Here is a 14,994-nt window from a genome sequence, read left to right on the forward strand (position 1 = left end):
GCTGTAGATGTTGGTGGTAAATTGACTGTTGATGAAGAAGATGTAGAAGTGGCTGTAGATGTTGGTGGTACAAGGGTTGGAGATGCTGAAGGTGTTGAAGAGGCTCCAGATGTGGGTGGTAAACTGACTGTAGACAATGAAGATGTGGAAGTGGATGCTGATGATGAAGTGGAAGATGACAGAGCTGTGGTGAGAGAACAGGTTATGCATGCACATGTGGTGAACAAATGTCTATAATCTATAAATTTTTTATAAATTTGACTGGAAATGGGCTTTTAGAAGACTGTTGCAAGTGTTTGTGGATACAATTATGACATAAAGGCCATCAACCTTTGAATTGTTTCATGTTAAGGTATGCATTTTGATGAAGCCAGCCTCTGCTACTCTATTAATATTTGGAAAATTGCAGTAGTCATGCACATCACTATTCCTAGGGTGATGAGGTAACAAATGACCAATTTCTTCTGAAAGTTCTGTGTAGTACCGGAGGTTTGTTATTTTCCTATTAATTTGTGCTAGAAGTTGCAAGGCTGCAGGGAAAGACACCTTACTTAGATATTAAGTAAATAAAGTATCGAGCATAAATATAAGTTCATAGAAAGCTAAATTGAATTAAAATTATGACAGAAAGATTGCCCAAGACATAATTATGCTCCATTTGACGATAACAACTTAAACACATTGTGCAGATGTAAGGTTTGGTTGACATAAGTAACATTTCAAATATACACAGACCTTGACTTGGTAAAAATATAAAGATCTTTTTCTTTCTACTTCCACCAAAGTGGTTCATGAGCTGCACGCCACTTTGAAGGCCAGTTGCCACTGTCCTCATTGCATGCCCTCTCGCATACGATGTTATTATTTCCAAGCTAGTGTAATAAAGTAATGACAGAAAGGTGATTGTAGTTACCCACACTAATTTTTCTGTTGAATTGAATTTAACTCTGGGTTTATTTCTGCAAGGTACATACATTAATTTCGCATGCACTGTGACATTTGTTTTAGTGGTATTTGCTTTAGATTGTAGCAATGAGAGAAAGATTGCACAGTATGTCACATGAAAAAGAGTATTGTAAGTTTAAATAATTCAATGTGCACTGGTAAAAGGAAGATTATCATCTAAGATGTTCTTAATAAAATTGGCCAACATTTCATTTCATTTTTTTATCACGTCACAAATGATTGCAAACTGGCAAGTTGTTCGAAGTGTTGCCTTGTAACCAATTTTAAATGCAATAAATCCTCTCACTTGGCGAGAAATTCTCAATGTTATTAGTAATTGCAAGACATCTAAAGGAATATATATTACAGCAACGTTAGTTTTCTTTCATTCACGTTTACATCCAATCTCGCCTCTTTTCGGCATTTCGCTTATTTTATTACGGTACTTCTCATTCTTTTCCCTGGAACCATTTTTCTAGCCTACGATATAGATTATGTAGGGAGCAGCACTTACCTGCTAAGGTCTTTTCCTGTAAGGGGAGGAAATGCTCTCACCAGTAATTCTCCGATTTGGGAAGAGCTGTCGTTCTTTGTAAATGATAAATCAGAAATCCGCTTGGCGGTAGTGAGCCTGCCCAGCTCAGTCTTGTTTGGCACGCTTCTGTGCCGTTTATCCAGAAAGACAACAGTTCTTTGGAAAGCGCGCTTACTGCGGTTCATCTCGTAGAGTTGAAGGCTTAATCTAAAAGACTTAAGTGCTTGCTACACTAATCGATGTCCTTCGATGACGCGAAACCACGCCGAAAATGAAACTGACCGACGTGTATATGATTTATGTCTTAATTAAAGGCTTTTGTTTCACGGCACACCCATGTCACCTAGGCCTGTCGCTACGGGACACTTACATTGATAGTTAAACAATTTTGGGATCGTTTTCCGCAAATGCACCAAACGCAATTTTTTAATCGTCCAATTGTTCTTTAATTACATCAAACGGGCAAGTGACCCTTTTCTAGGAAGTGGTGTGCACACATAGACACCCGTACACGCAGAATGGAAACTTTATTGTTTGAACAGGAACTTGAGACCATGCATGGGTAACTGTCACTTCGCGGATCGATTGCTACCAGATCAGTATCAATTGTTATTGATGAATACGTGTCAAATTGTCCAGGGAATACACATTTCCCATTGAGGTCCACAAGGTGATATATATCGTTTACTTATCAGTTAATCTTGGTAATTTCAACAAATTAAAAGCAGATCTCGCTTGGACTAGATCACTCCGCTGCCTTATTCATTGCCAGATTCGCTATGTCTCATGAGCATTTTGAGTTTACTTCTCCTCCCGGCGCGCTATTTAACTGTTCTGTATGGTAAGTCTTTTTTTGTTTTCTTATTATTGCGATGATTTTTATCTGTCAGCAACTGCTTGTTTTCGCTGTCACGCATCGACAGATAGATCTTCAGTGCATTCGTTAAGAAATTTCAATGTTATAGGAGATAGGTTAAGAAATAACTCTAATTTTTAGGTCTCTTTGTTTTCTAAACTTGAGATATTCGTCGAAATGTTTTGCGCAAATTTAAAGAGCCTAGTATGGAGTCGCAATTGTGGTGGGTGTATCTTTGGTTCACTAAAATTGCGGCCGGAAAATAGTGCAAAAAGTATGAATTAAAATTTGGCTATCTAGCCCTCTGATTATCTCAACTGAACCCAAAAAAATGTACAAAAGAACTTTTTATAACAGATAAGTCTATACTTTTCAACAATGTGGAGCTGTATGTCAAGCAACCACCATAACTCTGAACTTCAAAATGCGCTGGTTTTCAAACCAAGCTCGGTGTCGAGTTGAACATTTCAAAACAGATAAGAAATTAGACCCCCTTATGCCTGACGAGAATAAAAATTTTCGTGGCTCTTTATTTTTGGATTTCCGGTTTGAAGTCGCACTTAAAAATCAGCATTAAAGCAAACAATACCACGCAGCTTCTTTGAGAAAAAAATTGCGAATTCAAAATACAAAGGCTAAACATGACGTTTAAGGAGAACAACCGACAGCATTCAGGGCATTCAGAAGGCAGAAGTTCTTTTTAACTGCGGAACTATATTCGCATTTTCTGGGAAAAAGAGATCATGAGCGAAATTGTAATAATCTTCAGGCAAAAGGACGGGATGTTTAAATATCAAGGCAATGAAAATCATTAATGCAAACTTGCTTACTTCTGTGATCGAGCTGAAATGGTTTATACTTCACCAGTTGTCTTTCTAAGATGAGAGAAATGTTGCTCCTTCAACAGGAATTTGACCAATGAGACGAAATGATAGCAATGTGTCTAGGAACAGAAGTAAACTATGAAGCCTTAAAACATTAAGATTTATGTTCTGCGTTTGTTGTAACTCTGAGTAAGGAATCATTACTCCATGATTAAATTCCACTTTCCTTCGACAACTTTTCGACCTGAATTCCTTGCTAGCAGGGGTATTTTTGAAGGGAATTACTTGACTTGTCAACACTAGTTTTGCAATAGTGTGTACTAAACTCTCTTTATTGTCTGTTAATTTGAAGCCTATCGACAATGGTTAAACCTGTGACTCTGGCATGTGGGCATACAGGCTGTCGACACTGCCTTGCGACTCTCATGGGCATTGAAACTTTCCCAAAATGCCCACTTTGTAAAGCACCGATAGGAACAGGTACCCTTCACGTCAATATCGCACTCGACGACATCCTGGGAAATTTTGATGTCAAGTGCAATAAGAGCGGCTGTCTATGGACAGGAAAATTTCACGAGCACGAGCAGCACTTACAAACATGTGGAAAGTTTCCGATGCCGTGTGCCAATGATGGGTGTGGAGAGGTGGTGGCAAGGGAGACGATGGCAGCACACACTGCGCAGTGTGCAAAGCACAAGCTCCCTTGCCAGGAATGCGGTAGAAAAATAACAAGGGAATCCTTCGAGGAGCATACCGCTTCCCTTTGCTCTAATAAGAGAGTACTATGCCCTCTAAGCTGCGGAACGTTGCACTAGCCAGCCAGCTCCCCCTAATTTTGATTCTTTTGCAGACTCCACTTAACACTGCATTTAAGCGAGTGCCCAGAAAGAGCGGTTCGCTGTGCGGTGACTGGCTGCACTGCTATAATAAAACAGAAGAACATGTCACAGCACTCGAAAAATGCAGCCGCAACCCACAGTGTTCTGCAGGAAGGAGAGGTCCAGCGTCTGCGGGGCCTGATGCATTTCCAGGTGAGATGCTTGAATTTTAAAAAAAATGAGAAAAGATATCATATTAACATGAACTGAACATTCGGTTTCATTTCAGAGAGCCAAACCAAAATGGATTTTGGAAGAAAGAGGAGTGTTCTCCTTCCGCTGGAAGGGAGAGAAATGGAGTGACGTCAAGGGGCCGCACCTATTCAGCACTGAGTACAGGTGCTGGAATGGGAACCGGTGGAGGGCGCATCTGCGATTTGCGGGACTCTCCTTGGAGCTGGTGTCCGCAGTGACGGCAGTGGTAGTAGGAACGAGGTGAGGGACTCATCTTTATCATAAAGGATAGATTCTCACTCTTGAATCTGGAACGCTGTGCAGAGGATAAATGATCGTTGCTGATAAGCCAAAGTACTTGCATATAGGTGACGTATTTTACGACAACTATCAATATCGTTAATTTTCCATATAGGAGTGAGGAAATCTAAAACCATGTCTCCGAACCTGAAAACTGTCAAAAATAAAATAAACCTTATCATGATTCTCCACAGTAATGACTTTATGCTTCATGTCAACAGAATAGTACTGATGCCTGATTCCCGCGAGGAGAAGGTTTTCCCTTTCTCAGCGAGGGAGATAAGAGAGGGGGAAGTAGCAGCAAATATCCCGCTCTGTGAACTGGATCACGTGGACCGAGAAGACGTTATGATTGTCAAGTTTGTCTTGACATATTATCTTTTAAAAGAAGACAAGTAGATTTCCATTTATTAACTAGGAGAGTTAACAAGGTCGCAAATGATAACGCAAAAAATGGAAGTCGTTTATGCACTAGAACAAAAAGGATCGTAGGCGATGTGATAAGCATAGAACAAACTAACAATGAAATTTAAGAAATAACTTTGAATGGAAAAAAGTTTAAGTGCTTCTTCATGGAGATCTTCCGCTTTTTTCGCTGTATGTAATACCTCTCTTAGCTCTTATCTGTAACATTACTAATTGGAAAAGATCACTTGACGCAGTTGTTTTGATGTCAAAACTTTGTTGTTTTTTAGGGTTAGTAACAAGTGACGAATTTAGAAAATAGAGAGTCTGGAAGCTAAATAACTTGAGTTTTCCAGTCAGCCACCAGTTTAGTTAAGTTGTGTACATTTGGAAAAATGCCTGTGGGAAACAGAAGTACACTTGAAGAAAAATGTTCTCAATAATGACGTTATGGAAGGAAAGATGGCTACGAGGACAAATGTAGAGAGTGGTGCTCTGATAGTAAATCTTTTTTAGGCGATATAAAAAAAGGTTAGGTTTTTTAGTCAAATTGTTTTTTTTTTTCAAGATAAATGGGAAACAGAATTGTCAATTTACCTCTGTTCAGTATGAGTAAGCTAGATTTGTTCGTTTGCAGCACTGTGTTTCACGTGATAATAAATAATTTAATAAATTCATTTTTCCTTGTTCTCTGACTACCCTGGTCCCATTGTCGCAAACGCTATAACCGGTTTGGTAACAGAATGAAAGGCATCCCACACCGAATAAAAGCCGACACGTAGCCTCGCACCACCCCAGTCTGACACGAATTTGAATTTGTTAAAAAACAAAATAAAACAATATATATAACTAACTGCAGACAGTACCGTTTCGGCCTTCTGGGCCTCATCAGTGCAGTGCTGATGCTAGGGTGGGGGAGAAACGATATGGCTATAATAAAAAAAGAAGCGAAAAAATAAAAACCTTGCCTTGCATAACATGAATTAAAAGTCGTTTTTTTCTCAAAGGAGACTAGTGGGCAGCACAAAGGAAGACTTATTGTTGTGATTTCTCCTTTATTTCTTCCGAAGCGTGTCGTCTCTAGCATTGGACAGAATATAAGTACACATTCGGTAGTCTCAGTTTACTTTCCCATATTAGTGTATCAGAGTTGAAAAATCCTGTAAACGGATGTTACAAAAGAACGCCTTAATCTATTGCGCGTTATTGTATTTTGAGGGCCGTAGGATAAATGATAATTGCAGTGAATCGATAAACAATGACTTTGTTTCTTTACAAATCTTTTTTAATTAGGAAAGAAGGTCGGTGAGATCAACCGATTTGAACAAATAAGTTCTCTTCCGTCAGATATACGGGCCGCGAATTTTTTACAGTAGCCAGTTTGCCAGTCAGGTTTGTCAGTTAAGTCGTTCCGTATCCATGCTGATATTACAAGAAATGCCTTAATTTACTGAGCGTTGTTGTTGTTTGGGAGCCGTGAGGGTATCGTCAATTGTTGTGACTCAAGAAACAAACACTTTTTTTCTTCACAACTTGTCGTTAATTAAGAAAAAAAGTGATCGGTGAGTTCAACAGATTTGATCGTGTAAATTTTCTACCTTTAGAAATACAAAAAGCTAGCTTTGGTAGTTTTCATGGTAGCCAGTTTGTCAGTCACGTCAGTCAGTTAAGACGTTTCCTACCCCTATCAATAGGGTATGTTTTCCCTTTAGGTATGTTCGAAGTCAGGTCTGTTTCTTTCGTCAACTAGTAAATTTACCAGCGTTTAAATAATAACGTTTTTATTACGGGCGTCCATTTTTGATAGGCAACAGCAGAATGTAACATCAAAAAGCGCGGGAACAGGGGAGTTATAGGACATACAAACGCAGATAATATTTTCACCACATACAAATAATATATTCCGTCCTAAATGAAAGTACATAACAACCCAACGTTTTTATGAACAAAACCTAAATTTTTAGTAATCGTTGTAATAACTGTAATTACAAACTGTCCTGTTTTCTGTTGTGACAACGGCAAACACACTTCGCCATTATAACAGAAGATGAAAAATAATCAAACTTACCTTACGCGAGGCAGTAATGAGGAAGTCGCAAGTTGAAATAATAGGCTGTTTTACCTTGTGCTTAGCAATGATTTACGGTCAGCTAAAGAGGTTCTATTCATTTTGTTCGAAACAACCGTGTGAAAAAGAGGTAATTTGCATAAGTGCGAAATAGTCAATTAGGAAACTGAAGAAAGTCACAGAATCATTGAAATTTAGATCGTTCTTCGCTATTGCTAGCTGAGTAGACTCCAACAAGGAGAAGAAGAAAATGGTAAGTCCTTACGTCAGTATGCAGCTTTAGAGCAGGGCCCCACGATAAAGCTTTTAAACAGTAGTCGTAAAAAAAATGTTAATAGTAAAAATATTTATGGTAACCGGCGTAAGGAGAAAAAAAACCGCCAGCCGTGAATTGGCCATAATTTTATTCTTTAAACTTTCGAACCATCACCCAATAGGAACACTCCACTATTTGGTGCATCTTTTTAATATCATTACTATTATTCATTTATGAATTTTTTTTTGGCGAGTTCAACCTCAACGCCGGTAGGTCGGTTGCCGAACACTGTTGCAACGACACGAAGTTAATTTTTTGCAGATTCCATGAAACATTCAACCCAAACTTAAAAAGGGACTAATTCGGTAATCACCTCGGCCTATTTAAGAGATTAAACTGAAAGCGTTCTCCAAAGATGCCAGGCTTTAAATTGCGAACGAGGGTATCAATTTTTTGCAGCACGAGATAATAAAGAAATGATTTTGTACAATTCCTTTCCGCTTCTAATTAAAGAATTGAGCATATGCCCAAAAGTCGCATTTCCATTTCAATGGTAATGAATTGTTTTTAGTTCGTGCACACAAATATTGCAACGTCTCCTTTTTAGTGGGCACCGTCAATTATGGATAAACCTCATTTCGTTGGATTTTTTTTTTTTTTTTTTAACGCAGCGACCATCTTAACGCGCGGGGGCTGACGTAAATGTACTTTGTATTAATTGAAAAACAATAACGGGGAAAGGGCGCTTTAGTCCTTCTTTCATCGTGTGCGTGCATTGGCACAAACGTCCTTTAATCTATCTCTATCATCTTATATAGTAACAAATTTTACGTGCGTCTGCTCGCTGTTCGTAGCACAAATTGGATTGACGCCTACGCGATAAATAAAAACTAAAAAAAAACTCAAAACAACACTAAAAGTATTGTGGATTACAATAACAATTATCGACGTACTCAGGTGCTGTTGTAGACTGCACTTTTCCCATTCGATGTGGAAGGCCTCCTTTATGTTAATTCAAAAATTCTCGAAGCAAGAGAATCCACCATAAAAGTCGTATCTTATACGCGTCTATATGTTCAGGGGAAAAGAATGCTTATGCACAAAGTTTAAGCCGGCCATCTTAATTTGTTCAAAACCGTTAAAGGGTCTTTCCTTTTGAATGCTGTACAGGCGTTGCAGAAGATGCAAGAAAAGAGGTGTGAGATCAAACAGTTTTTCGAGGAGTTACCCAGAGTGCCACTTGGTAAGCCCCTGCACGAGGTTTATTTCTTCTCTGCTTAGGATTCCCAGCAACGAATTTCCAGGCTTTCCTGGATTTGAATACATGCTTGAACACCAAGATTAGTAGACCCTTACAGGATGACTGCTCGAGATTCCTTTAGGATAGGCCAATTCTGCCCCTTGGTGGACCTGGGAAAGAGAGGAAGTTCATGGTTTATTTCTTCTCTGATTTAAATGCATGCTTGAACAGCAAGATTGGTAGACCCTTACAGGATGGCTGCTCGAAACACCTTTAGGAAAGGCCAGTCGCACGCTTTGGTAGACCTGGGAACGTGGTAAAATGCAACGAGAGCGAGTTCAACCACTTATCAAAGGTTGAAATCTCTATTTTCTCAAGTATACACTGAAACAGTAAATACCGTCGTAAGATCGCTCTGATCGGCCTGCACTCAAAATCCGAGCATCCTTTGCTATGCACCTCCGAGCAACTCACCCATTATTGGCACACAAAAATTATGATAACCGTTACTGGAATAAAAGAGTTAAAAAAGAATCACTGACATAGTATATACTAGAGCAGACATTGTCTAAAGATTTTTGAATGTAAATATTTTCATAATCTCATTGTTCCTTGATATTCTGGGACATGTGGTTCGCAAGCTGAAGAAGGTGGAAATGTGACAACAAAAAGTACTCAGGGCGCTTTAACATCAAAATTATTTCATAAAGGCGAATGATAAATTACACATCTATGCATAGCTAGGATAACGCCTAAATAAAGATATTGATGGGACAAAATCCATCTCAAATATATCTACTATTTTCAATATTTCAGTACAATAGGGGAAGACGTGCACGAAGGGAGACATGGGTTTTTAGAATTGTTACGATACAAAATTCACCTGCATAAGACCACTTCCAGATAGTGGAAAGACGAGATATGGCCACCGCCCTAGATCCGAAGTGCACTCGGATTACTGGCCCTCCTTCCGGCAGATGGACCAAAGAATTGACAACATAACTGCACATCAAATGATTGTCCACCGACTTAACTTCGTTGACTCAGTCACTATGGGGTTGACACCCAAGAAATCGAATCCTGCTGGAAAATTTTAAAACTGGACCAGTCAACACGCTGGAGGATAAGGAGGGAAGAACGGGAGCCCCTCAGAAATCAATGCAGCCTTTTTGGCCGTTTTAGCCAATCAGTATCTAGTTCAAAATCCGGTTTTGTAAATAAGCTACGGGTTTTACTTTCAGGTTTTGAGAGAAAGTTAGATAAACAATTAAGCTCTGTCCATGACTATGTTGAAAAGTGTTTCATAGGTTAGGTCTATTGACCACACTGGTCCAGAAAGATTTTCTGACGAAAAGACGCACTTTTAAAATGTGCGACTTTACCTTGAATTTTAACTCACTTTTAAAACAGATCTTTTCGAATTCCCCGATGTTGATTTCTCTTGTAACATTTTTTTGACGGGATGATAAGGGCTTTACTACACGCATCATCTAGCTGCAATGCGTTTTTTTCCGTAGGTGACTATTATAATAAAGGGGAAAAAAGATAGTTTATTCATTTTCATGGATAGAGGCAAAGCCTTTGTTGGATTCAGAGAGCAAAATGACGTTTTCAAAGCACCTACAAAAGTCACTGTGGTGATGGTTTGCCTTTATTTTGGAAGTGTTTAACGCCGAACAATTCAGAGTGTTCAAAAATAAAATGTGATTGAAAGTTTAAGAGATTGGTGATTCAATCGTAATTGAAGGAGCAAAAATAGTAGCATTTTAAAACTAGAGTGCGATTTAATGTTGTTGTATCGATAGATGACGCTGTTGTGAGTAGGAAAAAGGGTGCGGCGATATCCAGTTTTTTTTACTGCTTCATATGCATGTCTAAGTTTTCCGTTCTTTATTTACCCTTTAAAGATTTACAGTAAAAGTTCAATAATATCTCAATGCACGTTGTTGCAGAAAAAGCAGGAACGCGCGGAAGCGAAAAAAAGGGCGTCCTGATATTTGGGGAAGAGAATCGCCTAAACAAAAACGGCAGCATGGGAAAATTGATTTTCAATATTCTCCGCTCTTACTTCATATCCTCTCTATGAATCCTGTGTCTGAATCTCCTTAAAAAACTTATGAAGTAAACACCGTTGGTATCGAGGTTTTTTTCCAAACCCCATCGCACTCCATAAGACTCTACTCTCCACCAGTCTTTCTCGTCAGTTCTGTAATCGAGCTCGATAAACGAGCTTTGTCGAGCTCGATTAGTTATCGAGCTCGATAAGTTATCAAGCTCGATAACTTATCGAGTACGATTAGTAATCGTACTCGATTAGTAATCGTACTCGATTAGTAGTTATCGAGCTCGATTATGAAACGTGGTTTGCTTATCGAGCAGGAATGGTAATCGAGTACGACAAATGCATATCGGGCTCGGTTGCCCAGGAACAAAATGTGATCCATTTTTTTTATGTGGATTAAACAATTTGCTACTCGGAATTGAAGGAGGCGAATGAACCCTTAAATAAAGAAATACATGGAAAAAGAAAAATGCTTTTTGCATCAAATTTTTAATCAAAGGTTCTTGTCGAGTGAAAAGTACCCGTGAAATATGGCACAAAATTGAATAAATTCGAGAAAATAAAAAATTTACACAAGTGAAATGCCTGACTGTATAATACCGCTATACTGTAAAGTTCTATGGACCTTTTCGAACACAAGTTTTTACTTTTCGCGAAGTTGAATGGAGATTTACTGACTGGTCAAAAACAACATATCGCTCAGCATAACTTCTAAAATCACGATAGCATATAGCCCAAGCAACCTTACTTCACCGCTTTTGCAACTGGTTGCTCGTTTAAGATAAAAAAACTCAGTCCAAGCCGACCCTTTTCTACCTGCATTTATACTTATCGTTATATTATGCTTTGATCATACAAATGCTTGAAATTGCATACTTACAAGTGTACTTCCCATACACCCTCGTTCCAGGCCCTGCTCCAACGGTAGTAGATTATAGTCCGAGGAATTCTTCCCCGTGCATTACTGAGAGAAAAGCACAGCCACGCATGTTTTAACAAAACAGTTCACCCGTATGTGATCGATCATAAAAGGCATGCTGAGAGGGTCGGTAGGGGTAATGGTTCAATGCTACTAATATGAGCTCTCAAAAGCATATCACCCGAAGCATCCCTTAAAAGTGATCAAACTGTTGTTGCTTTCACACTCCAGAGATACCGCCACTCTTGAGGCTTTATCTTGTTTGCAATTATTCAAAAGTTTTATATGGTTGAGATGGAGGAGATAGAAAATATAAATATAATACAATGGGTAGGCTGAGGATAGGAAAATACATTTGGTTGTCTGAAGGCAGGAGTTTGGAATATTTGATTTATACTTAACAGCTTAAAATCGCCAGCTCTAAGGTTCAAAATAGAGTCAGAGGTTAATGTCTTCAAGTGCGTTCCTAGAAGAAATTTGTAAAAACAAGGCCATTAGTTTTATTTAAAAAAAAAAACTGCCTTTTGTACCTGTAATTTTCATATTTCAATTAACCTTTTATGTCTCCTTAGGAACATAATCCACAAGCACCCTGCAAAAAGCATATTTCGAGTCTTTTTTCCTAGAACATAGAGCGAGACTTTAATGAAATCACATTTATCAGTGTGCTTAAAAACTGCCTTTTGCAATCTCCCTAATTCGTGCTCTAACATCCAGGTTTTGAAAAAGCACATTGCATTAGTTTATCGAGTAAGAACAGTATAGTTGATATGGTTACGATATATTGTGGTTAAAATAGTCGAGGCCCAGAATCCTGCATTTAAATGATTTCCCAGTCGTATTTACGCGTTTTAAAATATTTTTATGACCGAAAAAAATGTGGATAGTGGGAAAGAGAAGGATACAGATAATGCGCCTTTCATTCTGTTTTATTATCTGTTTTTTATTTACAGAAACTTTTCACGTTAGTCAAGCTCATTGATAATCTGGGGAAGCCAATAGAAGGTTGAGGGGATATTCAGAAAAAGGTGACGCAGGGTCTAGCGTCGCTATAAGACTTTAAATTGTGTTTTAAAAACAGTCCTGTTCATTAAATCACACCTGTCTATCAAGAGATTAAAACTACGGGGCTCAGAAGCGCATTTGTTTTCCGTTTTTCGTATTTCTTTGTATCAACTTGTAGATGATTTGAGACGTGAGATGTTATCTATTGACGAGATGGCGGGGAGGGGAGGGGGGGAGAGCGAATTTACTTCATCTTAAACCACGGTGATGGTCTTACTTACATCCTAGATGCCTAGAATCAACTCATATCTGTAACAAGAGAGAGGTTTCTCTCTGAGACATTAGATACCATAAGAAATATAACTACTCGTACGTAATAAATCGAAAACAAAAGGAAAATTACTTACATTCTGCAGTTAGAAATACTATCTAGACGAAATACTCCCGGGTCAATCGTTTGGATAGGATTCTGAGAAAGCGCTCTGCAAATAGGAAAAGGCTGATAGTTAGTTTTGAATTTATGACGCGTGGAATTAAGGCAAGCAATACGTATTCGATATAAAGACAGCATTTATCGATTTCTTAATTTTTCTAAACTGGTTCATTGGTGTATACTTACATTATCTTTAGTTCTTTCATGGTAGCGAACGCTAGATGTGGAATACGTTGTAAACGGTTGCCATTGAGCAATCTAGCCATAGAAAGAAACAGCGAATAAAGAAATGAATCTCAGCTACACTGTACCTCTGAGACTTCAATTATATACAGAAAGAGAGATATCTTATTTATCATGATTTCTAATACAAGGCCTGTATACTTCAGTCTGATGATCACTTCAAGCGCGGAAATCGAGTTACAACTTTTAGTCTTTAATACCTACACATAAAATCACTTAATGATAAGTGAAATAACCTTCCTGTAGTATGTTCTATAATTTATACACTAATAACTATAGAGTTTGGACTCCCAAAAACGCATCCAAGAGCACAGTAAGGTCAAAATCCTTTCCCATGCCCCCAACTTCGGAAACTTAAAACCTTACAGCCACAGTGACCTGGACCGCTGGTTGAGCTACAGCAGGGCACGAGCGTGAATCATGGAAAACTGTTCGTGGCAAAAGGTGAACAAGGAATACCCCTCCCAAGAAGCCCTTTCAACCAAAAAGCAAATCTCTATTGACTTTCCAAAAGTCAATTCCAAAACCTACCCTCCCCATTTAGCAAGAAAGTATCCAGTTTCAAAGATTTTCCACAAATGTAATTGTTTTCCGCAATTGCAAAACGCACGTATTGGATTTTCTTTCGCCATTATAAAGTTGCAATCAATAAATCTTCCGAAGACCCCTCCCAAGAGACCATTTCAACCAAAAAGAAAATCCTTGTTGACTGTCCAAAAGTCAAGTCCAAAACCTATACCCTCCCCATTTAGCAGGAAAGTATCCAGTTCGAAAGATTGTTCCAAAATTTTTTTTTTTCACATTTGCAGAACACATGTATCGGATCTTCTTTCTCAGCTATAAAATTGCAATCCGTGAATCGCTGCTCTTCAAACAAAATTTTTCCTAACGTGTGCAAGGTCTATCTACACTGCGTAACTGTAAAAGATACAATTTTGAGATTTTGTAGACCAAAGTTAATTGAAAAAGATTCCATCGTGTTTACTCTGACTCCACGTAAAGCCTAACCTACTCCATCCTTTGGCAAACCTTCAGTTTGAGGGAGATGTAGTTTAAAAAGAAATCAAAAAAGGCAAGTCTTAATCCTATGGGCAATATTCAATGATTTTATGATAAGAACATCCACTATCGCAAACAAAGTTATATTCCATTTACTCACAGGTAATGCAATATTTTTAGATTGGCAAATACTCCTTCTGGTAAAAAGGTGATGGCGTTCTTAAGCAAGTCCCTGCGAAACATAAACATGTTAATACAGGAGTCAAAGGAAAGATTTCAACCGTTTACGATGACTTAATGTAGTTTACTTAATGTCTAGCAGGCTATATTCAGAGCACTCAAGCCGGTAAACGTTTGGGCAGCTAAATGTGTACCCTATGGCTCACTCTTATATGTAAAGCTGGACAATGCTATATCGTGACTCAATGGTAAGCTAAGGTAAATTCAATTCCACGTACAGGTAAATCAGTTGAGTTGGTATAGTAAACAATCCTTTCGGTAAAGAGGTTATTGCATTTGAGGAGAAACCCGTAAGTTACCCTTTCTAGTCAGTGGAATTAAGTGCCGTAATTAATTGCGTTTTAACAGAGGAATTGTAACTCATATCAAAGAAGATTTCATACTTTATATATTTTTTCAGTTTTAAAAACCATACGTTACGAAAATGTAGGGTAATTTTCAAAAAGGAACATACTTGTGAAAGAAAATCGAGCAATGCTAGTAGCCTATTAAGCTAATTTTTACTAACACAATCTATGAGGGCCTACTCTGAAAGCTATGCACAGGTTATAATTCATTGCTAAAAATTGGGTCAGCGAGCTCGTGTAGGAGTTACAAGTATGTGAAGCAGAA

General features: G+C 38.3%; 2 protein-coding genes and 1 long non-coding RNA gene across 6 annotated transcripts; 1 reads left to right on the top strand and 2 right to left on the bottom strand.

The window, feature by feature from the left end:
- Positions 1 to 64: 64 nt before the first annotated feature.
- LOC148718447 (TNF receptor-associated factor 5-like) lies at positions 65 to 5,594 on the top strand. Its single transcript, XM_088741783.1, is given in 4 exon segments — positions 65 to 189; positions 3,513 to 4,191; positions 4,268 to 4,473; positions 4,734 to 5,594. Coding segments are annotated over 4 exon segments (1,116 nt in total). The 5' UTR covers positions 65 to 136; the 3' UTR covers positions 4,912 to 5,594.
- On the bottom strand, positions 552 to 2,065 carry LOC148718448 (uncharacterized). The gene is made up of 2 exons (XM_088741479.1): positions 1,460 to 2,065; positions 552 to 1,079 (listed from the first exon to the last, which is right to left on the bottom strand). Exons 1-2 carry the CDS (start codon positions 1,663 to 1,665, stop codon positions 593 to 595), a joined length of 693 nt encoding a protein of 230 aa, XP_088597605.1. The 5' UTR covers positions 1,666 to 2,065; the 3' UTR covers positions 552 to 592.
- Positions 4,277 to 14,479, bottom strand: LOC148718449 (uncharacterized). Of its 4 annotated transcripts, XR_015994244.1 has the most exons (8): positions 14,303 to 14,479; positions 13,087 to 13,158; positions 12,875 to 12,949; positions 11,865 to 11,928; positions 11,424 to 11,507; positions 9,365 to 9,564; positions 8,882 to 8,990; positions 7,996 to 8,651 (listed from the first exon to the last, which is right to left on the bottom strand). It is a non-coding gene; the product is annotated as an uncharacterized LOC148718449 (long non-coding RNA). The 4 variants fall into 4 exon arrangements; XR_015994243.1 differs by having other exon boundaries at positions 8,882 to 9,564; XR_015994246.1 differs by lacking the exons at positions 13,087 to 13,158; positions 14,303 to 14,479 and adding an exon at positions 4,277 to 4,528 and having other exon boundaries at positions 6,986 to 8,651; positions 8,882 to 9,564; positions 12,875 to 13,017.
- Between the last annotated feature and the right edge of the window lie 515 nt (positions 14,480 to 14,994).

This window comes from Stylophora pistillata, chromosome 12 (genome assembly GCF_964205215.1).
Source record: "Stylophora pistillata chromosome 12, jaStyPist1.2, whole genome shotgun sequence".
NCBI classification, from domain to species: domain Eukaryota; kingdom Metazoa; phylum Cnidaria; class Anthozoa; order Scleractinia; family Pocilloporidae; genus Stylophora; species Stylophora pistillata.

Excerpts from the sequence above, each read along its gene's own strand:
- LOC148718448 (XM_088741479.1), bottom strand. The coding sequence starts at position 1,665 with ATGAACCGCAGTAAGCGCGCTTTCCAAAGAACTGTTGTCTTTCTGGAT. Across the intron at positions 1,080-1,459 it reads ACAGGAAAAGACCTTAGCAG|TTACAATACTCTTTTTCATG; the intron begins GTAAGTGCTGCT and ends AATTATTTAAAC.